The sequence below is a fragment of the Hypomesus transpacificus genome, chromosome 18 (assembly GCF_021917145.1).
Source record: "Hypomesus transpacificus isolate Combined female chromosome 18, fHypTra1, whole genome shotgun sequence".
Taxonomy (NCBI): Eukaryota; Metazoa; Chordata; class Actinopteri; order Osmeriformes; family Osmeridae; genus Hypomesus; species Hypomesus transpacificus.
Window position 1 is genome coordinate 6,325,526 of NC_061077.1, and position 25,797 is coordinate 6,351,322.

At 41.8% G+C, this 25,797-nt stretch overlaps 4 protein-coding genes across 9 annotated transcripts in view; 3 read left to right on the forward strand and 1 right to left on the reverse strand.

Moving 5' to 3' along the window:
• dlgap4a (discs, large (Drosophila) homolog-associated protein 4a) overlaps positions 1-5,261 on the forward strand; it is a 53,380-nt gene extending 48,119 nt beyond the window's left edge. Inside the window, exons 9-12 of the mRNA XM_047039373.1 lie at positions 556-992; positions 1,839-1,930; positions 2,133-2,285; positions 2,416-5,261. Coding sequence (XP_046895329.1) covers positions 556-992; positions 1,839-1,930; positions 2,133-2,285; positions 2,416-2,640 — 907 coding nt within the window. The 3' untranslated portion in view covers positions 2,641-5,261. The remainder of the gene's footprint in view (positions 1-555; positions 993-1,838; positions 1,931-2,132; positions 2,286-2,415) is intronic.
• A 1,139-nt stretch (positions 5,262-6,400) lies between these two features.
• On the forward strand, positions 6,401-16,397 carry LOC124480248 (6-phosphofructo-2-kinase/fructose-2,6-bisphosphatase 2-like). Its single transcript, XM_047039374.1, has 16 exons — positions 6,401-6,517; positions 6,981-7,194; positions 8,831-8,956; positions 9,453-9,549; positions 9,902-9,968; positions 10,170-10,244; positions 10,427-10,483; positions 10,683-10,807; positions 11,462-11,669; positions 11,787-11,933; positions 12,020-12,124; positions 12,201-12,330; positions 13,322-13,384; positions 13,600-13,664; positions 14,358-14,558; positions 14,942-16,397. The coding sequence occupies exons 2-16, from the start codon at positions 7,107-7,109 to the stop codon at positions 14,993-14,995; spliced, it is 1,608 nt and encodes a 535-aa protein (XP_046895330.1). The 5' UTR covers positions 6,401-6,517; positions 6,981-7,106; the 3' UTR covers positions 14,996-16,397.
• A 2,145-nt stretch (positions 16,398-18,542) lies between these two features.
• On the forward strand, positions 18,543-22,159 carry LOC124480422 (sushi, von Willebrand factor type A, EGF and pentraxin domain-containing protein 1-like). 3 transcript variants are annotated; one of them, XM_047039712.1, is made up of 12 exons: positions 18,543-18,711; positions 18,843-19,031; positions 19,243-19,339; positions 19,429-19,505; positions 19,629-19,847; positions 20,043-20,225; positions 20,360-20,530; positions 20,704-20,904; positions 21,233-21,329; positions 21,421-21,494; positions 21,609-21,791; positions 21,982-22,159. In XM_047039712.1, exons 1-11 carry the CDS (start codon positions 18,660-18,662, stop codon positions 21,788-21,790), a joined length of 1,542 nt encoding a protein of 513 aa, XP_046895668.1. In that variant the 5' UTR covers positions 18,543-18,659; the 3' UTR covers position 21,791; positions 21,982-22,159. The 3 variants fall into 3 exon arrangements, with proteins under 3 accessions (XP_046895668.1, XP_046895669.1, XP_046895667.1); XM_047039713.1 differs by having other exon boundaries at positions 21,985-22,159; XM_047039711.1 differs by having other exon boundaries at positions 21,609-22,159.
• A 316-nt stretch (positions 22,160-22,475) lies between these two features.
• The window catches only part of scube3 (signal peptide, CUB domain, EGF-like 3), a 60,560-nt gene continuing 57,238 nt past the window's right edge, over positions 22,476-25,797 (reverse strand). For all 4 annotated transcript variants that reach the window (XM_047039710.1, XM_047039708.1, XM_047039709.1 and 1 more), the window contains 3 exons: positions 25,518-25,670; positions 25,329-25,408; positions 22,476-25,237 (listed from right to left, as the gene is read on the reverse strand). In XM_047039710.1, coding sequence (XP_046895666.1) covers positions 25,085-25,237; positions 25,329-25,408; positions 25,518-25,670 — 386 coding nt within the window. In that variant the 3' untranslated portion in view covers positions 22,476-25,084. The remainder of the gene's footprint in view (positions 25,238-25,328; positions 25,409-25,517; positions 25,671-25,797) is intronic.

Here is a 25,797-nt window from a genome sequence, read left to right on the forward strand (position 1 = left end):
GGCCCTAATGGGCAGGGGAAGCATAGTAATGCATTTTATTTATTAGCATTAAATGCATTTTCCAGCTTTACAACCAAATGGTTGTTTTTGCATTAATACTTTGCTGCCATTTTTTGCGACATACACCAACACACACACACAGAGAGTGACCCTGATTTGTCTGTGTGGCAAATCACAGCATGGTTGTGTGGTAGTGGCCAAGGTCATCCAGCAGTCAGTGTTGGGGCTGGCACAAGTGTAGTGTATGGTAGTCTGCCTCTGATTGATGGCCCCCTGCCTGTGTTTTGGTCCTACTAAAGGCAGGCGGCTGTGAGAAACTAGCCAATTGAACCTGCCAAGCACAGTGTAATTTACCTTAATCACATTTGTTAGACTGTGGTGCCTACTTTCACTCATGCATTTTGCTGTCTCTGTATTTGCAGTGAATGTGCTCTTAGCTTCACTCATGTTCTCCCATCAAATTCCATCCGTGTTGACGGGAATCTATTGAGTTCTGACCAAGCACTTGAATGCCTACTTACAGTGTGTGTGTGTGTGGGGCGGCTTTCTTTCCAGACTCAGCCGGGCCAGCAGTATGGCCTCCAGACAGAACACAGAGACGGAGCCCCAGGAGTCACTAAATGCCCTAGCTTCAGAAAACATCACCGCCAACTGTAACAACAGCCAGCCCGCCAATCCATTGCCCCCCAATGGAGAGGACAGCTCCATGGTGCGGCAGCCCTCCAAACATGTCCCCATCCCAGCCCGAGCCGCATCCTCGCCGCCAGAGACCCTGGATCCGGCCCTGGACCCCTCCTCCCTGCCGCCGCCAGACCCCAGCCTGGAGAGCGACAACGGAAAGGCCCAGGGAGACTGCGGCACGCTCGGCACGCCCACCTGCCTCAGGGACGGCAACTGGTTCCTGAAGCTCCTGCAAGCGGAGACGGGCCGCATGGAGGGCTGGTGTCAGCAGATGGAGCAGGAGACCAAAGACAACCAGATATCAGAGGAGGGTAAGACGGAGGAGCACAGTGGCCAGCCTCAGACAGGCCGGCCTCAGACAGGCCGGCCTCAGACAGGCCAGCCTCAGACAGGCCCGCTGCAGACTGTTTGGGTAGTAGACTGCAAACGTGACTTTTCACTGGCTGCAAAAAGTCAAGTGGACGTAAATAAATTGCTTCCCTCACTAGCGTTCCTCCAGTGTCTCCTTAAGGTCACTGACATTTGGAAATAGAATTGAAATGATGATGTGTGTGTCCACGAAGCCCAGCCAGTCAGCCTGCGAGCGGAGGCCCCCAGGGGGCTGTCTGTGGAGAGGACAGGGGGACTGGGCAGGATAGGCTCATTAGGACTAACAGACAGAGGCATGGCTGCTCATTACCTGCCAGAACTGAGGTTGCATTCAGCTCTAATGGAGCCTCTCTCCATTTATCTCTGCCTTTTGATCTTTCCTGATGGAACTTAGTCTGTAATACCCTTTCCTCTGTAAAGAGGAGAAAGAGGAATGTGTAATGAACCAGGCTGGTGGGTCTCCCTGCCTCCCCAGTAGAGCGATCGTCTTTCTCATGTTAATGTGGGACTGAACAGAGGCACAGTCTCATTTACTGCCCATTAAGAAATGGAAAGAATAAGAAATGAATCTGGACAATCTTTTTATCCTCCCGAAAGACATGACTACGAGGTGATTATGTTCATGCAGCTTCAGGGCCTGTATGACCACTAGGCAGCTTCTGCCCCCAGAGGAAGGGTTAGAGTGCCGCTGTTTGGCCATGTCTCTTGTCTGCGCCTGCGTTAATGCTAACTCATTGTCAGTCAGTGTTGTGATGGTTGACCATGTCCCTGTCTGTGTGTCCCTGCAGTGCTGGGGACCGTGCGCAGTGCAGTGGGCAGTGCCCAGCTCCTCATAGCCCAGAAGTTCCAGCAGTTTAGAGGACTCTGCAACGAGAACCTGGTGAGTTGGACAAAGCCCTGAGAGGATTTCCGTAGCTACCTCCTCCTATTACCAACTCAAAATCCCTAGTAATCTCTGCAGCTTGGCTTACCCTGCTGCAGATGTTACTGGAGCCTGCCAATGGTTGGAACTGTACAAGGGCTCCCCCTGTTGTTGACAGGCCTGTATAACAGGAGGTGACCTCCTTGTTTCCTCCCCTCAGAACGTGAATGCCAACCCTCGTCCCACGGCTCAGGACCTGGCTGGCTTCTGGGACCTGCTCCAGCTCACCATAGAGGACATCAGCCTGAAGTTTGATGAGCTCTACCAACTCAAAGTCAACAACTGGCAGCTCCCTGAGAAGCAGGACAAGAAGGTATGACTGGGTGCGCTCGCACACACACACATATACAGTCAGGCTCTGGGGTGAAATGGTTATGAATGAATGGGTTTTAAATGTGGCCGGCCTCCCGCGATTCCCCTCCTCTTCTCTCTGTCTGGGTCAGGAGGAGAGAAAGCAGCTCCCACCGTCTGTGCCAAAGAAGACGGCCAAGCCCAAGCTGGCTTCAGGGAAGGACAGGAGCGTAGACTCTGCTGCGGACAAGCAGCGGCAGGAAGCCAGGAAACGCCTGATGGCAGCCAAGCGTGCCGCGTCGGTAAGACAGAACTCTGCCACGGAGAGTGCCGACAGCATCGAGATCTACGTTCCTGAGGCCCAGACCCGGCTCTGAGAGTGGACCAGAAGCGTTCCTATACCCCACTGCTTATGAAGGAACATCCTGTCACACACACACACACTTTCTCACACACACGCACGCGTGCGCACGCAGACAGTCAGGGTGCAGGGGCTGGTGCCTGGTGGCAGCCAGGAGGACAGAATAGGAGAGCACAGGACTGAGGAAACTCTACTGAACAATACACACTACCTCCTGGCTGCCATGGAAACTAACTTCAAGAGACGTTTATTACTATTGTTATTATTGTTATTACTCTTAATATTATAATAATAATTATTATTATCTTAAATATATCAAGACTGTCTTAAATGTGCAAGTATCTTGGATAAAGACATCCTTTTCTTTGTGAGCTGAAGAATCTTGGTATCCCAGAAGTTTACTGTCACTCTGTCACCCTCTCACTCCAGAGTCTGCGGGCAAGTTCTGGCTGCCTCGTTTACGAGTTGAGCAACCACACACTCAGGACATAACACACACACGCACTCACACACACACACACACACACACACAATGAACACAGATAAATACACACACAGGTGTACTCACTGTCTGTCCTCACAGTCTTCCTGTTATCTCTTTGTATTAGGCCTACCACTCATGGTTGTGGTGTGTAAGCTTTAATGTGTCAAATGGACTATGAGATGGTGTTGATATATGCCCAGAAGACAACCGTAGCATATAAATATATATAGATAGATAGATATATATCTCACTGGTTATACCATATTCATTTTTTAAATGTTCTTTACCAGGTTGTTTGTTAGACAAGGTCAGTGTTCAGTACTACGGTAGTTTTTATAGACAAAGTTCATGTAATGTCATGATATTCACACACAATGCAATCATTCACTCCATCTCTTTCACAAACGCACACTATACTGTCAGTGTTTGTGAAGAGCTGTGATGTTAACAAGTCTTATATTTTGTTTGAGACAGAGAGAAATAACTATGGCCAGTTGATGTGTACAACAAAGGAATGTATGGACTGGTATGCATTGAAAAACTAACTTGACTCCTCCCATTCACCCAGATCAAGTTTCCTCACCTCTTGTTTTCCTGATCATTCTTTTTCAGCCTTCATTGGACCCCAATATAATGCAGGGGACCCAGAGTTGAACCACTGTTTATAAAACATTCCCATTAAACTCAACTAAAATTCCCCTACATGAGCTCTCAGCAGCATTGCATCAGTTTGATTTAAGGGTGATGGTGGTAGAGAACTGTCTAAGCTCCCTCAGTGTGGCGACAGACTGGCCTCTGGATAACCCATGTCAGCTTGGCATGCAGTCGTTTTCACTATAAATTAAGCTATAGCCAAATTAAAAAGTGCATTCAAGCTAGTAACATTTGAATTATTCTGGTGCCAAGTCCAAACCAACTAACAACCTTGTGAACTTGCTGGGAGGTGCAGATTGGTTCTCATGGTGGGAGTCAGTGTTTGGACCAAGTTTTTTTTCTCAGGGCCAGCGCTCAGTCACTTATCAAACCAACTGGAAGACTTTCAACCACTGCTTGATATGACAAAGCCAACTAAATACCAATACATATTGGTCATTGACAGTAAAACACAATTTTACTGTTCTTAAGATATGAGCTTAAACATAGTCTTAGGCTGATGGTCATGTACTAATTGTCATTGAGGCTGCTCAAGGTCATTTCATGTTGTCAGTCTGGCATGTGGCAGCTTCTCATCCCTGTTCACAGAAGTGTTATGGTGACATTCAGGGACTATGGTACACTTTCATTTAGTTTTGTATGAGGCATTTTCAGTGGTTGTTTTAGGATTGTAATTTAGATTTGACAACCAGCACAAAAAAGAAAAAAACATTTTTCCACCAATCTGGTTTTCTCATTCTTAAAGAAAATAGTTGGTGCTACATAAATTTGGTGCTTGTGGTGTTGTGTTGACAATGATAATTTTGCCATAGTTGAAAAAGATGACTATCACATATTGTATTTTAAATGGTTTTGTTTCTGTCTTAGTTTTCCACCTTGTCTTTGAGTTTGCAGTTCCGTCTGCCCTACAGGGATTTAAAAGCATGTTTGTTGTACAAACACATGCTTACACCACTCCTCTTGCTTATGAATCCATGTGGGGGACTTTCACACTTAAATTGAATTTTTTATTTCAGATTTGGATGCATTGGCAACACTTCCCACATGGATGAAGTATAATTTGAATGTGTTGATTGGTTTAGTCCAGAAACTAGACCTACCATAGCGCTTGTCCTCAGTGACACTGAAATAGCCTGGAGACAATTTTACTCACACTAACATTAGGCTTCTTAGAGCCACCAACACGTCTTATTATTTAATGTCCTAAGGGATAGGGACTGGGTCTGGGGACGTTTCAGAAGGAGGCCAGTCAACGGCACCGCTTGTCTACCAGAAGAGCTGGCTCCACCTACTGGTCATCATCTGCATTACATGGTTGGTTCACTGCTGTTCCCAGTTTTGTATTTTTTAGCTCATAATGACATACTAGGTGGATTAGAACTGGTGCAGCTGAGACAGTACCACAATGTAGATTTTTTATATTTGTTTATTTGTGATACATCAACAATGGACGTGTACATTTCATTGTCCAAAATATCATTAAACATCCCTTTATTACATCTCCTTGTCATAATCATTACTGACTTAATTTGCAACAATACTTATCCTAATAAGTAATATAAACTCAAATGTAAATTACTTGAAACATTATCTAAACGGTACCTATTTGCTTGTGACCTTGTAAAGCAGCCATTTTTTTATTCAGAGATGAATTCAAAGATTCTATAAATATTTCTTGACACTACTGTTTGATAATGCTGTTGAGATCTCAATATTATGTGAGAACAGAAGATTAAAATGAAGGTGAATTGAGACTATGCAGCAGGGTTTGTTCCAGACTTCAGTTTGTTCTCCTGTTCTGGAATAAGGCAGATCTCTGGTGCACCCCTCCCATCTCCATGATCCATCCCTCATGAGAGGCTGGCCTGATCAGGGACTCTCAGACAGTGAGTAAACCGACCAGTCTTAAGTAATTAAGGGCTATCATGGACACATGGCTGGAAGCGGCAATTACAGTACATTATCGGATCCTATGAACCGTGTGACTATCGTGAACAAATAACGATTTGGTCACAACAGATAGGAATCGAAAAGGTCTGGATTTATATGAACTTTGTTTCCATGAGTCTCTTCATTTGGGACAGGACAGAACATTTCACCATTATCCATTTTGTGTTTTTGAAAAAACACACCTTTTAACCATTTGTAGGTTAGCTGCCAGCATTCTCTTCCTGAAAGCAAAACTGGTTGATGGTCATTACTTTACGATGCAAATTAATTGACCTGCTTCACAAAACAAGCACATATTCTACTGGTGAAGGGTGAGGGAGGATAGGAGGGTGTTAAATCTGTTATAGTACAGTAAAGGTACTCCATAGACTGTGAGGGTTTTATTTGAAAGAATAAAGAAGTGGCTTCCAAAACAAGTTTGTTTGTCTTTTTTGCAATGAGAGAGCAGGGAGGACGAGGTGAGAAGAATCTTGTGAATGATGTGGCCTCTACATCAGCACCACCTACTGTTGGACCTTGGACCCAGTCAGTTGCATAAGATAAGAGAGAGCGCTTACGCCGCTAAAGATGCTGATCTCAGACCAATTTGCGTTAAGTCTTTTCCGATTTTGGCATACAAACATTTTTTTTTTACTGAACCTAGATCTGTTTTTAAAGAAGGGTTAAAGAAGAGTCACAAATCCAACCGTCTACTTCCTGTACTAGACGTCGGGGAGGAGCTACAATAATAAAATACGTGATGCAAAAGTGAAAAGGCTACTGAAAGAGGGAAAACAGCATTTGTGTGGGTTACACCTGCAGTTTGGTAAGTTGTCCGTGGCCGTAGAAACCTTTTTAGCGAATGTAGCAACATGTATTTCTCCACGGTCATGGTGTTTTGTCTAGCTAATAGTTTGTTTAAAAATGGCTAGCACAAGAAGCATTGTGGTAAGAATAAGTCAATATGAAAAAGAACATGAATAAAACTGTTCATTCGTTTTAGCTAGCACTTCGGTATTCTAAATCAAAGTGCTAAATAATTCAGTGATACATGTGGTGTGTGTCAGTAAGAGGTGATGCTAATGCGTATTATTTACATCCATATGCCTGCATTGATGTTACATCCAGATGATAGACATGTGTCCCTCTTGCGGTACATGTTCTACTTCAATACAAATACATTAGCGGGCAGAAACTTTGGTTTGAAGTTGATTTACCTCACTGCACCCACAATAGGTAACGTCTGCTATCAATGTGTCTATTGAGGGATCCATTGTCATGTCATGCAGAATCCCAATGAGAGCGCAGATGAGCTCACCTTGTTAAGAGTGACCTGACCTCCGCCTCTCCAGCCGGCACCCTGCTGTGACAGGCCCAGGCCCCAGACAGAGTGAACAACTGAGCCCTCATGTATCATGGCTGCCAACCAACATAGAGTCAGAGCTCAGGGCAATGCAACAGAGGGGAAAATGACTGAGCCCAGGACTACTGAGAAAAAATGCTGTAAGTATATGAGCCTATATAGGACCAGTATTATTGACATGTATTATTGCTGTTATTATCCAGTTATACTCCTTTGCTATTCTCCTCGTCAGATGAAACCTTCAGGCATTGTCAACTGTCAACCTGATCTGTTGTCATTGTGTACTGTGGGCAGCAGTTATATAATCTTATCGTGGCAGTGGCATGCACTGCAGGTGAATTCAGTTCAAGTATTTTATTGTCAGATGCACAGAACAACACAAGGTCAGACTGGGCACTGAAGTTCTTAGGACAAGACAGCACAAAGCAACCTGGCATAACATGACATATGGGTACTCAGAACAAAGATTACACTTATGATAAGCTAAAATATAATATATTAAACCTCCTAATATACATAATAATATACAATACGGTATACTAAACCTTTAATTCACATATTAACCTATGCTAACTTAATAACCTATACTAACCTAAGACAAGTGGGGTACAATTTGTGTAATATTGCTGATACAACCATTAGCCGAAAGTGGAACCTGTAGCTGAAAGTGCACTGAAAGTGCAACCTGTAGCTGAATGTGACAGTGTGTAAAATCGCTTGTGAGAAGTGTCAACAGTGTATCAGTGTCCATATCAATGTTTATTTAAAAGCCTGATGGCCAGTTTTCGTGTGCAAGACCGAGTGCTTCGGTATCGCCTGCCAGAAGGTAACAGAGTAAAAAGACTGAAGGATGGGTGGTAATAGTCTCTTAGAATCCTGCCAGCTTTCCTGAGGCATCGTGTGTGGTAGGTGTCCTGTGGGGCAGGGAGCTTCCTGCCAATGATGAACTCAGCAGACCTGACCACACCACACAGGGCCTTGCGGTACCTGTCTGTGCAGCTCCCATACCACACCGTGATGCAGCCAGTCAGTATGCTCTCTATAGTGCATCTATAGAAGAAATCATTGGAAGATGTACATCTAGTTGGGTGGACCTGTAATAAACACATTTAGGTTTTTGGTCCATTGTGTGATTCACTGGTTTAGTGCTGTCTTCACTATAAGGTAATATTAGAAAAATATGGAACGTGGTACTCCACGTGACACATGCCTGTGAACACCCCTCTGGCGTGTAAAGAATGGGTTACGGCAACAGCAACATGCTTCAGTGAAACTCAAGGTACATTGAATATGTAATCAGTAAAGGTTTAACAGACAGTCACTGATTAATAAGTAAGCAGAAACTTGCTCCATGGTTCACATACTGTACATTGCTTTTGGTTGTTAGACTGTTTGCTAACCCTCTTCAAGTTTTGTCCCACCTGATTCTAGAATGTGACAGACTTGTTGGGTCTTGTCAATTGCAGTTTTTTAGAATGGGAGATGGGATGGCCTTATATGGACTTGAGGGATGTACAGTATGTTAAACCAGAAACAGAGCACATAGAACTGGACCTCCTTCAGTGACCTCCTCCAGAAGTCTAGGGTTTGTTTTGAATTGACCCTTTAGACACAGGATGTGTTCATGATTGGTCAGTGGTTGCTGTTGCTGTTTGGGAAACATTCACCACTAGTAAAGGCATCTGGATGGACATGGAATTGTAAGGTTTGTAAATAGGTGTGTAAATAATTAACAATGTGTAGTCCATTTGAAATGTTTTTTTTTTGTGTTCACAGCATGGGCCTCCTACATGACCAACTCACCAACTGTGATTGTGATGATTGGCCTACCTGCCAGGGGGAAGACCTACATGTCCAAGAAGCTGACTCGCTACCTCAACTGGATAGGAGTGCCAACCCGGGGTAAGCATACTGGCATCACAATGGGTGCTAGTGCTATAGACTGCAGCTACCAGCATTGAGTGTGTTTGGACCAGGTAAAGCTTGACACCATACCATGTGAAGGAATTCAGACCACCACACGTCACCGTTTACGACATAAACTAAAGAGAGTTGGTTAAATCTATGGAAAATGTAGCTACATTTTAATCAGGTGTTGTGTGAAGGTTCATCCTATAAAGATGTTGTTAGAAAGTAACATTTCAGTCAAATGTCAATCTATTTATGGTTGTGTTACCTACTAAGTACCCAAACAATGAGTCCTCTCTACGAGTGTCTATTGTTCCAGACAACTACTACAAGTTGGTATGCTCTAGGCAACCAGTTTCTGTTGACCTTTATGTCAACATTTTGTCATACCGATGAACCTGCTTGACTTCAACAGTTCAGGGCTATAGGAAGAAACAGGTAATGCTGTTAGCCTGAGTTTCATCATGACAGGCATCTGTCTACCTTTCAGTGTTCAATCTCGGAGTCTACAGGAGAGAAGCCGTGAAGTCATACAAGTCCTATGACTTCTTTAGACATGACAATGAGGAGGCCATGACGATCAGAAAGTGAGTGTCCTCTCCCTGTCACAGCTATGTGGGCCTGTGACAAGTATAGGTAGCAGTAGTGTATTACTGCAAGTGTAACCTCTATAAGGTTGTTGTTGACTCAAAACAAAGCATCTCATTAGTTGTATAGGGATTCTGTGCAGCCTCCCATTTCCCTGGCCTCCCTTTATAGTTGACTACTTGGTGATAAAGATGTTTTATTATGAACTTAATTGATATCAATAGCTTGGTGTGCTGGGAAATGTACATGACACACAAATGCACAATTGTTTTTTTACCTGAGTTGTATGTGCATATTACATTGATCTATGTGGCCGTAAGCACTGACTTGTGTGTAAATGTGTCTCTCCAGACAGTGTGCTCTTGTGGCACTGCAGGATGTCAAGGCCTATCTGAATGAAGAAGGAGGCCAGATTGCTGTAAGGACACAACACAACATCGCAATTCTCTAAGCTTTCAGATATTACAGGTTACTAATGCAAACGCAAGACTGGTTCTAAACCCCAAGGGTCAAGTGTTCAAAGTTACATTTGTAATGCTACTTTGGTTTCATTAGAAACAACAATTGTACATACTATTTATGTTATTGTGATTTGCCTGTGTCCTTGTGAATATCCCAGGTTTTTGATGCCACCAACACCACCAGAGAAAGGAGGAAACTGATTCTCAGAGTAGCTAAAGACAATGCTTACAAGGTTAGGGTTGTTTTTGTGAGGACATGAGTCTGAGGATGTGACTTGACTCACATCCTCAATATGATCTTATTACTTGACATTCAGATGAATTTTATTACCACATTGGTGATGTTTTAAAGGTGACCACATGTACATGTATAAATGTTCTGTGTGTGTTTGGTGACAATTGGCTTTGTTTGCAGGTGTTCTTTGTAGAATCTGTATGTGACGATCCCGATGTCATAGCTGAAAATATTCTGGTAAATCATGCACCAACTCAGCCTTAACTCAGCTCAGTGTATTTCACTGTCTGTCTTTGTGAGCTAACCACTCCCCGCCCATGACTTCATTTGTGAATGTAGATCTAACCCCATTCATTGACACAAAGCGGCAACCATGTTTTCTGGGGTCCACAACTAATAATCTTGCTTCTCCTGAGCCTCACTGTCTCTTCTGTAGGATGTGAAGGTGTCCAGTCCAGACTACCCAAAGAGAGACAGAGAGAGTGTGATGGAAGATTTCCTGAAAAGGATAGAATGTTACAAAGTTACTTACCAGACGTTAGACCCTGATAATTATGATAAGTAAGAGAACGTTACATTACATTTCATGTATTATTTGGTGTAAACCTCAAGGTGTCTTCACAGTTCACCCAGCAGGTGGAGATATTTCTCAGAGTAGACAGGCGATCGCTTTTCTTACACGTGGCTGAAACCTGATCTTTTACTGTCTATTGGTAAAAAGACACACAAGTCACACAAACTTGAATCACTTACATTATTTTATATCCACATTTCCATCATATGTTATTTAACATTCCCAGACAAAATTGCTTAACGCCTTAAACCACAGTTGTATGGCAAGTTGTTGCATTAAGTTCCGAAGAAATGATCTTACTCAAAACATATAATCTTACCGAAAGTCTGATGACTGTGAAACCTCACGCTCAGTGAATTCCTCTGGACCACGTTCAGTATGGCAAGTTGCATAATCACTTAGGCTCCTCCAAACATCCTCTAAAGCAGAATTTGACTTTGTGACCATGTTAGGTGTTGGGGGGGTTTAAAGAAAATAACATTCACACTGTCACTACTGTAACAGATGGAGTTATGGAATACTTTGTCATTAAGGATTTTTTATATGCATTTGTTTAAAACTCAATGTTTATACAAAATCTTCATCTTAACTGGATGGAGGTTATATCTGGTCACTGACACTGTCCTGTCCTCTGATACTAGGGACCTGTCCTTCATACAGGTCATCAACGTGGGACGCCGTTTCCTGGTCAACCGGGTGCAGGACTACATCCAGAGCAAGATCGTTTACTACCTCATGAACATCCACGTGCACTCCCACTCCATCTACCTGTGTCGCCACGGCGAGAGTGACTACAATTTGGAGGGGCGTATCGGGGGTGATTCTGAGCTTTCAGCCAGAGGGAAACAGGTGCTTCTAGTTCTAAATGGATCTTACATGCTATCAATAGACAGAATCAAACCAACCACGAAATAAACCTTTTCTAAAGTCTCCGACTCTTTGTTGTGGATTCTCCTGCTATATCAGTTTTCTGCAGCTCTGAAGGACTTTGTTGAAGAACACGGTCTGTCTGATCTGAAGGTGTGGACCAGCCAGCTGAGAAGGACCATCCAGACTGCCGAGGAGCTGGGCATTGCCTACGAGCAGTGGAAGATCCTCAATGAGATAGATGCTGTCAGTCCATCACCACAGAACAGGAAACCACCCAAAACCCCCAGGAAACACAATGTATCTTTAACATTCTATTGTGTGTTCCTCAGGGTGTATGTGAGGAGATGAGCTATGACATGATAAAGCAAACCTACCCTGAAGAGTTTGCTATGAGGGACCAGGACAAATACCATTACCGCTACCCAGGAGGAGAGGTAAGGACAGTTGTTTGGCCTTTAGAGGCCTTGCCTAGAGTGCTGTGCTCAGTGTGTCCTTCTGGTCTCTCCGTAGTCCTACCAGGACCTGGTACAGCGACTAGAGCCTGTCATTATGGAGCTGGAGCGTCAAGGCAACGTGCTGGTCATCTGTCATCAGGCTGTTATGCGCTGTCTTCTGGCTTACTTCCTGGACAAAAATGCAGGTACACTATATACAGATTATTCATCTCAGACCTAAACTGAAGCCCAAGTGTTGACTGGATTTTCATTGGTCAAGAAAGACCCAGGCTTGACCCAAACCCGAACTGTGAGATTCACTACAGCAAAATGAAATAGAGGTCACTCAAATAAAATTGTGTAGACAAAACAGGGAACTTCTGTAAAACTCACGTTGTAACCTGTACCTGCCTTAAACAGATTTCCATAAATGGAAAAACATAATAATGTGCTGCATATTAACTACATGCTGTGGTTGCCTGCCATGTTGTGGTTATTGAAGGGTTGCATCAGTCACAGTCATAGCATTTGTCAGAGTCCTGGGGTCTTTCTTTCTGGTTATTAACTATTTGTTTTGTAATTAAAGAGAGGAAAACAAAGACAGCTCAGTGTCGCAAGTAGTTTTTTGTTGTTGTTTCTTTGCTACTGCTGTAGACACAATACAGAGGCAAGTCTGACACCTGACCAGGCCCAAACCCGTTGATAGCCTTGTAGAATTGAAACTCTGATACACACACTAAATCAATATACAATATAGGAGACACATTTTGAGAATGCATATTCATTATGATATTATTGTGATTATGATACACATTTTCTTACTAATCTTTGCTCCGACTGCATTTTCCTTCAGTCTAAGAAAAAGTGGAAAAGTAGAAGTAGCAATTTAGTCTAAATGTCACATGCTATTCTTAAATTATGCTGCCAAATCAGGGCAGGAAGTGACCTAGGTCTGTTTAAGCCTGTAAAGCTAAAACCAGTCTGCTGCTTGCTTACACAATGACTAGTCACCTCTGACCAGCACTGCCACCCACTCCCAGATGTCATTGTAAAGAGAAGCTGCTTGGTATTGCTGGTATGCTATTGTGTCTTCTAGATGTATTATTATCAAAATAAGAACTTGTGGTGCAGATTATGTGTGAATAATGTGAAAATGGACTGACACTTGTGTGTCATACTGTGTCTATTTCTGAACAGATGACCTACCCTACATGAAGTGCCCCCTTCACACAGTCATAAAGCTCACCCCAGTGGCTTATGGTAGGACATAACCTCAGAGGCGTAGGTTTGTTTTCAAATGTGGTTGAGACAGCTTTTTGGATGTGGCCATTAAAAGTGATTTTCTTAATAAGAAGAAGGTGGGGGAGACAGATTTGCCGTTTTCAAAAAGTGTTGCACACATGTGTAATGAAACTTATGCCCCCGGTTTAATGGTGCATTTGTCATGCACCATCTCTCGGTCTTCTACCCTCCAGGCTGCAAGGTAGACATGTTTGATCTGGGGGTGGAGGCTGTTAACACACACAGAGAGAGACCACTAGTAAGTAGGCGCTCCCGTCTTCATTCATAATATTGTCAAATCCAATATGTTGCTGTTCTGTATGATCTGTTCCGTGTGTAGTGATGGAGTCAGGGTCAATGTCAAGGTGAACTTTAGTATCCCACAAGGGGAAATTTATATCACTTCAGAAGTTTACTGTGGTCATACACAGTAAAATATATCTTAGGCTATCCTTACAAATGGAGCCCTACAGGATGTTTGTGGGATCATATCTCCTCATTTTCTCACTATCGCCCGGTGGCACAACATGTAACGTAGGATAGTAGAAGTGTAGACAAATCACTGTTTGTGTGTTCACCAGATGTCCCTGTCCCTGGTGTGTCACACTTATAAGCATGACCACAGAGACTGGAGTAGAGCTGCCTCCTTTTCAATGGGCCAAGAAAAACTAACCAAACCACAAGTGTTTTTACAGCTGGTGTTGTTTGTGGCTGTGTAATTTTTTTATTTGTTTTTGAGCAAGTCTGAACATATTTTATACAGCATGACACATAGACCTAAACGCCTAGAATGGAGATACCTGTCTCTAATTGCGATTTAATATTTCGAATGTGTTATATTACTGCATGTAAATTCCTTGTATGCCATGGTATATACTAACACAGACACATATACACATGATTTTGCCGTCTCACCCTGATGTGACTTGTCATGCCTGTATTGTCAAACCAGGACAAAGTCCCTACAGATGTCCGCCTGCCCGCCTTTCTCAGATGGAACAGTTTCACCCCCCTCTCCAGCCACGACCAGGTCAAGCGCCCACGCCTTTACAGCGCTGGCAACCCCTCCCAGCAACAGGAGGCCCTGGCTCCCTCTCTGTGCAGCATGCCGTTTCCAGAGGCATCCGAGGGGGCAGAGATGCTGCAGAGCCAAGTGAGAACTGCTGCTCACTTGTCTGCACCTCCTACACTTCTTTATTTATACTTGTTTCCAGTACAATTAGGTGTAAGCAAGTACAATTCAAACTTTCTTTAATATTGGGTGTCTAGAGAAGTAAACATAAAACCAAATTCCCTCTGACTTGTAAATTCACTCAGTCTGAGCTCAAGTGCGGTCAGAGCCAGTCAAAACAAACGCCATGACGATCCACCCAGAATTCCCCCAGTTGTTTTGGAGTGATCATCCCCCATCGTTCTTCACTTCTTTACCCATGTCAATTAACCAGACCCCATCTTCTTCTCTCTTTCTCTTCCCGTCTCCTTTGTATATTCTGCTGCCCCCACACCTCCTCTCTCCTCTATCTCTCCACTCCACAGGAGTCTGTTAACTACTTTTGCCCCGGAGACACAGGTGATAGTGTTGACAGTTAAAGAAGTGAGTGTACAAATGGACCTGTCATCTACAAGGTTCAGCTTCCTATCTAATACCAGTTGGATTGCTTTGATTCTCCCTCCTCTCCAAAGGAAGTTGTCAAGTGTCTGAGGCCCTTGTCAACAAATTCCTGCAATTCTATTTACAGTAGATTGTCAAGTGTAATGGAAAAAGCAAGTCACTGCCTCTGATGCAGATGTCTGATTATGGCCATGTAGTGGCCAGCGTTTCTTTTGTCATATTGTGTCAAAGCCTGTGCATCTGTGTGTATTACACCAACATATCTAGCACAAAAGTCAATGTTAAATTCACTGTACACCGAAATACAGTATATGTCAAATCTGAAAGTGTCAAACTTTTAAATGTGTTGTGAATGTTGCATTGAAATAGTTGATTTGACAACAAAGGTTAGGTTTTGCTATAGGAGAAAAATATCAACACTTGGTTTCAATCCATATGGCCTCATTTGCTTCTGATGTACAGAAGCATAGTTTCACTGAGTCATTCAGACCCTAAAGTGCTGGTAAACATTTCTGGATTTCTGCAATGTGGCCTAGGCCATAATAAGAGGTTACCTCAGGCTGAACTATTTCTACAGATGTCAGTTTTACTAGTTATCTTACAGTCCAATACATCTTACAGTCTTTGGCCTTATTGCTTAATTAATTCCCACCGTATAGAGTCTTATATTGGAAGCCACATGACATCTTAGATTAGGTTCCAATCGTAATTCATTCTCAGGTGTATCTGAACTACAGATGTAGAGTAGTTTCTCTACCATTACATCACAACTTTTGGCACTTGGGACATCCTCACTGCATTCCGTTTCTCCTCAGTCATGGGCTTCAATGCTGTGTACTCTGAATCCATTGGATTCCATCCGCACTGCTTCATGTTATTTTTTTGACTGGACAGTATGAGTGCAACACTGTATTTTTGAATGCAGCTCAACTGGCAACATAGGGTAGGAATAAAGTATACAACAGAGTGGCCCCTGTATGTATAAAATTGATATGGGTGGCTGCTATTTCTTATTCTGATATTTTTATATTTCAACATTGAAAGATAATGTTCAATGTTTGAATGCATATTTATTGGCAAATTTATTGGCATTTTTGTTTTTTTATCTATCAACAATGTATGCTATTTGTATGGTTGTAATTACTTATAACATACAGGTCAGTTTTCTTTCAGAAAGTGCTATGGTCTGACTGCTCATTCTACTCGTCATATGATACTGTATTTGGCTTTGATGTTTTTTATTTTATTTTTATTATTGAGAACCACAAGGAAAATATGTAACATCACATCTGTTTGACAGAGTCTTTGTTATGATATTTTAAAATCACAAGACTATTATTTACTGTATATGCTACACTTAATAAATAACATTCAATTTTGTGTGTGGTTTAACACCAGATCTCTCTACAGCCAGGGCATGTCCACGTGGGCACAGGGTTGCACTACACATAATACAACTTTTTCCAGCCTCTGTTACACCCAGTGTGGTGTCTCATAAGACAAGACCCAACATGAGTCTTCATTGTATTACACTCTATGCCAAAACCAAACTTAAACAGGATGTGTACGGTATGTGTCACAAACGCAGCAAGCCACAGTAACATTACAGCTTGCTTCATTTGTTGTGAATCTGACGTCAATCGGTATTATTAAATCCTTAAATGAAAGGACTAAACATCCAGCTTTGTTTCGTGCCGAGCAGATAAGATGAGGACTATAACACAGTGGTAAATTCAAAGATTCTACAAGTAAATGCCTAATGAATGCATGTGTAACAGACATGGCCGCCCCCCCATCGGAAGTACACTCGGATGACGTTCGCCCGTCACTGGGATCGAACCCTCCACCCCCGACAAAGACGCGACCACTACCAGTTACGCCAACGAAAAGCTAGAGATGTGCTCACGCGGGTGGCCTGTATACACACATGAGACGTGAGTTTGTCAGATTAACATCGGCTACATATGCTTTAATCTGACTTTATTCCATGGTGTTATAAAAAGGGGGGAGGGGGGGGGTGCCTGCCAACTAAAACAAACATTTTGCTTCATTGTTTTGTAAGGTTCAAGTTCAAGTCTTTTATTTGTCAGATGCACAGAACAACACAAAGTTAGACTGGGCACTGAAATTCTTAAGACAAGACAACGCAAGCACCTGACATAACATATAAGTACACGGAACAAATTTACATCTATGCTGAGCTTAGATAAGTGAACTTCCTGAATATACAGATAGCAATAAATAAACAACTATACTAACCCTAACACTAAAACTTCTAAAATTACAGATAACAATAAATAGTACGCTATACTAACCCTAATGCACAAAAAAACCTGTTTCAACCCTATAACCTATCTAACCTAAGTGGAGTACGGTGCAATAGTGCAAATTTGCAGATCAGTGACTATGTCAATGACCAAACAGGAGCCTGGTGGCGAGGTACAGTGAGGTACAGTAGTGCAATGTTACTGACAGACCAAACCAGTAGCTGAAAGTGACAGTGTTTAAGTGACTAGTGTGCAGTAAAAATGTCCATATCAGTGTCCATTGAGAAGCCTGATGACCCTTGGGTAGAAACTGTTGTCCAGTCTGCGTGTGCGTGACCGGATGCTGCGGTAACGCCTGCCAGAAGGCAATGGGGTAAAGAGACTGAAGGATGGGTGGGAACAGTCTCTCAGAATCCAAGTGAGTGCTGTCAGTTCTCTTTTAACAAGTAACCTGCTGTGTATGCAATAGCCTAATGATACAAAATTCTGTTTTGAAATAGGGAGACCTGAGTCATGGGAGAAACGGATTAGAGGCCTACATTCTGGTCTAACAGGTTAGAGGGTGTTTGAGGGTGTATATGGTGTTTCCATTCAGGCGCACACCTAGTGTCACGTTAAGACAACAAGTGACTTTATTCTTCTGTCATGAGTCATTGCTGAACGGAAAAACACTAATTTGTACAACTAACACAAGTTAGAGCATTATTCATGCCACTTTAACTGTTAAAGCCACTGTTAGAGCTTTATTCACAATCCAAATATTTTGCCTATAATTTTCAAGGATAAAAAAATGTGTAAGGCTAAGATACTTTCTTTGTACACACTATTTTTGCATGAAACTGCAGTTACATTTATAGTTGACAAATATAATCTGTGACCTCAGCTCCGCAAAGTGAGGTTGAATGCAAATAATCTAGCTCGAAACGTTTGAAAGTGTTTGAAATTGTGAAAGTTGCTAATTTTACATACTTTTCATATTGCCAATTTAAAGCGTCATAATCGATATTTGCCTGTGTGGATACATTTGTGGCCACCTGTGTCCTAACTGGATGCGAGCGACGCTGCACAGACTAACAGTGCACGCCGTACGGGCCAAACCTTTCGTCGGACCCCGTTTCTATTTTTTGGGTGGTTCAAGCGTGTTTAAGGGGGTTCAAGCGTGTTGGCAACCCCCCCCCCCCCCCACACACACACACACACAGATACGCCCCTGGCTGACGCTCGATCCCTGTAAGGACAGGGTTAAAAAAGAGACGCCACCCATTTTATACCGCCTCCAATTTTAACAAGGCTTTAAAGTGCGTGCAACAAGTTCATAAACGCAAACAAGATAAAAGGCTGAAGTTGTCAAGGTGTAGGTCATACATACTTGGAAATGGATAATCTAGCATGGTGTTTCGTATTTTTGGCGTATGTACATGCCTCAGGTAGGGTCTTAACTTGATGAAATTATAAAACTTTCTTTGGACGATATAGGCTACATTGGCTCAGGCAATGTGTTGTTCTAAATGTATGTAACTACAACGTCGGACACCATTAATTAAATGTATTTCCACAGCTCAACTTCCAGGAAATTGCGGTCCACCACAGTCTTATCCGTACACCAAACTTGATGAGAAGAGAATAAACAACAACAATCCCACTAAAGCTTACTACAAATGCGATGAGGATTATGTCTCATCCGATGGCAGTCGCTTTGTCGAGTGTGTACATGGAACATGGACAAAATTAGCACTGAAGTGTAAAAGTAAGTAGAATTGTGTCATTCATTTTAATAAAAAATGAACAGATATTATGTTAGTTGGAAAGGGAAAACATTTTGTCGCATTGTAACCAAATCATAATGCTCTACTGCTTCTTTGCCGACTGTATATTACATCTCAATGTGCAGTGTCCCGAATTCCATGACATACCGTTGCTCCACACACTCTGCTGAATTACAATTCCGCTCCCTATAGAGAAGTCATGTGGTCCTCCTCATCCTCTCCTCAATGGCCACTTTGTATATCAAGGGACTTTAATAGGAGACCAGGCTCAAGCAGTTTGCAATGATGGGTAAGCTTCAAAGTAATCTGATATTTAGACGTTTGTTCTGATGTTATCACCTTCCAAGCTTTCACTCATTCTCTTCAAACTACATACAGATACAAACTGAAAGGGTTCAATGCAAACATCATATGCAAGAGCACTGGCTGGAGTGGGGATCAGCCAACTTGTGAAGGTATGGAAGGCATATTCTTATGAGGGAGAGGTTCCCAGAGATGACATATCCCAAAGCAATCAGTTTGAAACTTTGGTAACTGAATGTAAAGCTGATCCTGATTCTGGCCTTGTTCCTATAAAGAGGGAGGGGCTGCCTTGGTGCCATCTGTCATGACTACGTGCCAGGAACCCTCCATAGATAAAGGTGTGGTGACTGGAGGCAGTGTGTCAGTGTACAGCATTGGAGCATCTGTGACCTTCACCTGCTACCCAGGATTCTCCATGTCTGGATCTCAGCAGATCTCCTGTGGTCCACAAGGCAAATGGCTGCCTCAGCTCCCTACGTGTCTGAGGTCCAAAGGTGAGTGGTGAGATCCTTTCTGTGTAATGATGTGTTTTACCGACCCTCTGTGTCTTCCCTATGTGAAATTAAAAGAACCCCCAAAATGTCATGATTAAATCTGCATGAGTGAATCTACAGTTGAGAATGATCATTCCTCAGAGATTGATTTGTTTAGATAAACCTTATTTCTTGTTCATGTGCTTCTGTCTTCAGCTTCATGCAAACCTCGTAACCAGAAGATAAATGAAAACACAGTGGTTGTGGGACAGAAGCAGGAGTATAAAGCTGGAGATTCTCTGTCCTTCTTTTGTACACATTTTTTCACTTTGATTGGATCACCCACTGTTACATGTGACTCTAATGGAACTTGGACCTCTCCCTTTCCGAAGTGCAAAAGTAAATGAGACATTCTCATGTGTTGGATTGTCATTGAAAACACCTGCAAAAAGAGTGGACTCTGTGTTACATTTTTATGGACAAGCATTTCAAACCTCTTCCTTTTTAATCATGTCCACATGTCATTTCTGTAGGAATGCAGTGCCCAGAATTGAACATAACTCACGGAAAACTTTCCAGCAAGCGCAAAAGGGCTGGTGAAGAAATTACTATCACCTGTGATGAAGGATACCAGTTAAGAGGGGCAGCAAAAGTAGTCTGTTTGAAGGAGGGAAAGTGGAGTGAGGTTCCAACATGTCAATCAGGTAAGAATTTAAATGTTGGAATGAATGGATTTCCTGTTCATTTTCAGAATAGTTTGTCATCTGTGAAATTATATACCTTTCTTGGGTTATCTAGTGCCTATTGGTCAATCTTACAAATAATGTGTCAACGTCTACTAAATTTGATTACCATGTGTTTTGAAAATGTCCCATAGAAAACCAACCACAACTTGGCTGTAAACAGCCAGCTTACATTTCCAGTGCCACCGTAAGTGTCCACTACAGAGAACAGAGTTTCTTTCCTGAGGGAGCCAAGGTTCGTTATATGTGTCATGTCGGGTATGAATGGAAAGAAGGCAATCCGTACCGCACCTGTAAAGGAGGAACTTGGACAGCACTGCAAATGATATGTGAACGTAAGAATATACAGTATTTAAACATACACATTTGGATACACATTGGTACTCATATTAAGACAGTGACATTGGAAGGATGAAAATGTTAAAGTACATTGGATTAACTGGGTAATGCAGGGTAAAGGATGGCAGGCAACATTGATTAAGAAACAACAGCTGATTGTCAGCATTTAGTGGTGCATAAAGTTCAGCTATTGACTGATAGGACTGTTTTGTAGTATGTCACCAAAGGTCTGTGTTTTTAGCCATAGGAGGGAATGGTTGTATAAGCTGATTTACCAGAATACATGTTTAGATACATTACCAGAATATGTTTGTCCTCCTCCAGCTAAATCCTGTGGTAATGCTGGAGAGATTTTGTATGGCAGCTATGATTACACTGGAACACAGTTTGGAGATACCGTCAAAGCAGTTTGTGATCATGGGTAAGGGCACATTAGCAATTGCATGCAAAGTATATCCCTCCTGATACTGTAAAATAAAGTAAAATATGTTTTGTGGCCTTTTTGTTACCAGATATCAACTTGTTGGACGGTCTACCAGGAGATGTTTGACTGGATTCTGGGACGGTCACCCACCTGTCTGTGAAGGTAAATTATCATATAATTGAACACCAAACATCTGGAACATCTGTTTTTACCATGCCACCATGACCCTCACATGAAAGCAAAAGTCTCATTACATCTGGACTGTGTGCTCCTCAGCTGTGCAGTGTGAAGATCTCCGTGAGGATCCCAACATGGCAATGACTGACTCCCAAGGACCACCTTATGTGTATCAAACTATGATTCGCTTCCGGTGTCGCAGAGGTTCACTGGTTGGACAGGAAAGGATCTACTGTACCGAGGATGGGACATGGAGTCACCAGCAGCCAAAATGCAACTAAGGTTACACATGGAGTTCTAGATAAATAATAATAAAAATACTAATTACATCAGTAATTCTTTAGTGGAATGTTAATAGTGTAAATAATGTGACTGGTACACTATACTCTATTTTTGTATTTTTCATTTTAAGAAACTATTGCATATAAAATGAAATAATTATTTAACCTCAGTTGTCTATGTTCTCATTTAGCAGCTCGAAAAGGAAGAAGTGAACATGTCTGTCTGGCACGTCTGCTTAAAGCAGCTGACATCAACTGAAATCATTATATTTAACAGTTACAATAATGTATAACTTCAGGTTCAGTTTTTTACCCAATAATAAGCAAAACATATTCCTTCATTATGACTTAATAAACAATCCAAATGAACATGGGCTAATTTTTCCTGCATTTTGCTAAATTGCTTTATTGAAACTGATTGCAGCTGTAGAAAACCTTTATTATATAAACTGAAGAAAATAAGTATCAAGTATTGAGACATGAAATAATTTCTGAAACTAATCTCAAGTACAGTATGTTTATTTGAATAAGTGTTTTGTGGAGTTAGTAACAAGTTTATAACCTTGTTTAATTTCAGCTCTGTACATTTTGAACAGTTGATACTTACACATACATGTGCTTCTTGTTCTCTATGGACTGAACACAGTGAGTGAACGTTTTATGAACAAACGAGAGCTACAAGAAATTTAAGAACACCAATTCCATTCATTTAAAAAGACAATACAAAATCCAGACATTTTTTACATGAGCAATAACAATTTTCAAGTGCAAATACCATTATCCACTCTATGATACATCATAGCAAACTCAACTCTTGTTAAAAAGACAAACAAAACCGTTGTGTTCAGGTTGCAGGAGGAGAGAGAAGAGGGTGGGGCATAGTTGGGTTGTGACAGTGAGCGCTATAACCTGGTTGATTTTGACATTTAAATTCTTGGATCGGGAAAACAATTTGACACTGTACCATCAGCAACTGAAGATAAACAGCTTAGTAGCTGGTCTTTTAGAACACTCAAAGAAACAAAGGGGCTGTGTTGTGAGATTGCATGGCAATGTCTATGACTGAAACAATGTGGTAACAATCCCCTCTTTCTTATCCCAAAGCTCATGTGCTTACATCTAAGTGAAGGTAGTGTACGATAACTTTTGAGGTACACCTTTTTTATTTTATTTTATTTACAATGATGGAAAATATAAAAATGTCAAAGGGCCTCCAAGAATATCCATTCCATACTTCTATAATAATTAAGAGCAGTGATATTCTGTTAAATCGTTTATCCACAAAATGTTAACTATGTCATGGTCATCTGCCATCATTGTCATTAGCTTTACGCTGACAATGCCATTGTCAGCAAAAAGAATTACTACACAAACTACATTTGTTTTCTCAATCCATTTGGCATAATTAATGTTATAAAGAAGTTAACATGGTTGTCTAATAGTTCAGTTACATTTATTGTTTATTTTCATTGTCAATGTATTTAAATTACATTTGTATTGTATTGATAACAGATTATTTAATTAGCATGAATATATGCAGTTTTGCAGGCTGTTACATGTAAGTTCATTTAGATGATTGTGTTTACTATTTTGAGAGTTTTGAAGCAATGCCAAATAAATGGAGAATTGCTAGACTCTGTAAGTGTAAAAAAGATATCCTCTTGTTATATTTAGGTGTTTAGTTATTACGTTTATGGACATTCAGTATTTCATAATAAGTTCATGTCTGTGTAGTTTGGGAGTAAAGTAGTGAATTAAATAGATTTCGTGTTGCTGTGGGATCTTAACTACCATTGTTACATCTGCAGACAGCCAAAACTCTGGTCTCAATTATTCACAAGTTATGAAGAGTACAACTAAATGAAGTAGTACTGCTTTAATTCATTGCACTTAGGGTTGGATGGCAGGCTCTATAGATCTTGTCCACAGCATACTAAACTGGGGTGCCTGGGGGGCAGTCTTTGGAAGAGCTAGCTGGACAAGGATAGGATGACAGTGGCTGTGTGAACTGGGGTGGAAGGGGGCCTCCTGTTTTTGGATTAGAGTGGAGGGGGGGAGGGTAAAAATCATTTCGGGACCTGCTCAAGCTAGTTAGGATCAAAGACTTTAACCCTCGTCTAATTTATTTTCAATATTTACAAGATTGAAATAAAACTGTAAAAAAACCTGGTGGTCCTCGGGGAGACATATGGTGTGTGTCATTTTCTTTTTTTAGAAGAACTGGTGATAGAGATGTTTGTACTTCTATTAAACCAACAGACTATTAAGTGTGGTAGAAGTCAGAAAACACCAAAAAGACAACTTGAGATTGAAGAATTAAAGTGACCTTTTAAAAGAAGCAGCAAACGTATGTCCCTCAAAGACATTTCTCTGTCTCTCTCACTCACATAGGCGTAGCCCAAAGACACATCTCTGTCTCTTCTGTGGCTCTCCCAAATCTAGTTATCCATTTCCTCTCCAAAACTTCCATTATCGTCTGGAAATGATAAACTACATTTTATACGCTTTGTTAAGTTAACTTGAATATAGAATAACAGAAAGGTTGTAAAGGTAGGTAACAGCTACACAATCTTGACAGAGGAAAACACATACAATATAACTGTTTTAACAGTAATACCTTAATAAAGAGTTGCTCTAAGAGCACAAATATAACAAAGCTTTGAATGAAGTGGAATGTAACAGTAGCCTCCAGGTCCCCCTCCTTGAGGAGAGCTCGCTGAGGACTAAGATGCCTCAAAGGAACAGACTGGTCAGAGCAGTCGTCCTCTGTCGTACTATGGTAGAGCTGCAGCTGAAACTCAGGTGGAAAAAGCATGATACAGTTTCAGCCCAAACCTCGTGGCAAATTGATCACCCTTCTAATGCATTTCTTATTTTCTCAAATAGTCGTCACTCTTGTCTGTTTAGTCATTCCACAGACTTTACAGATGAAACCACAGACCAACCCCTAGCTGCAAAAACAAGGGACCACTAAGGAAAGGACGGAAAAGGCCATCTACACAAAACAAGAATGACAACACAATGGGGCAGCGATAAATATTATAGAGAGAGAAAAATCCTTCAGTTAGCCTTTGCTTTGTCTTGAGCTGGCTAACCTCAATGACTGTTTGGAAAAAACCAAAACCAAGAAACCAAACAACTGGTAAAGCTGCATAGGAAAGTGTGTTCTCAAAGCCTTAGGAAATCAAATCTCGAAAAAAACAAAAAAAAAGTTTTGTGTTTGACTTCCTGTGAAAGGGGTGTGGTTGCCTGTATCGAGGGGCAAGGTCTGGTAATTGGCAGTATGTGTATTGACTACTTATATGGTCGCAGGAAGGCAGAAACTTTGCTGCTTATGAGGCGTATGAAGGAGCGAGGCAGCATTTCGTTGGACTCTCGAGTGGTGTACTTGAAGTAGTTGTTAGGGTGGGCGAGCACATCAAACAAAGTCTTAATCAGCTTTTTATCCTGAAATAAACAAAACAAATGACATTATTTAGTATGTCATTAGCCTCGTAACAAAATGCAGATGATCATCCACAGCGCAGCAAGCACTTACCTTAAGAATTTCTTGATGGTTTTCTGAGGCATACAGTCTACCGTCCCTCACAATGTCCTCTACCAGCTGTTCATAGTCCTCTGTGAGTACACGTAAACAACCAACCATCAACACACAGCACACATTATAGTTGAGTTATCAGTGACCTCCTCATCTCATGGTATGGTACGTTCAGGGCTGAGGGGTTACCATCATAGGTGACGTAGGGGATCTGGAAGCCCCTGGCGCTGTTGGCCTCGTTTGACTTAAAGTTGATCCAGAGGCGACGGGAACGTGCAGTGAAGGCGATCGGTCGCTCGTACGTTTGGCATGTCTCATAAGTTGTGATGGACGTGGCAGACCCTGCAGGAGGAAACATGGCGGAGAATCAAAATCAGAATAGTGTTTAATTGCCAAGTGGTCACAAACAAGGAATTTACTTTGGTGGGCAGGTGCACACAGTAAACATAATAAACAAAATAAAAAGTAG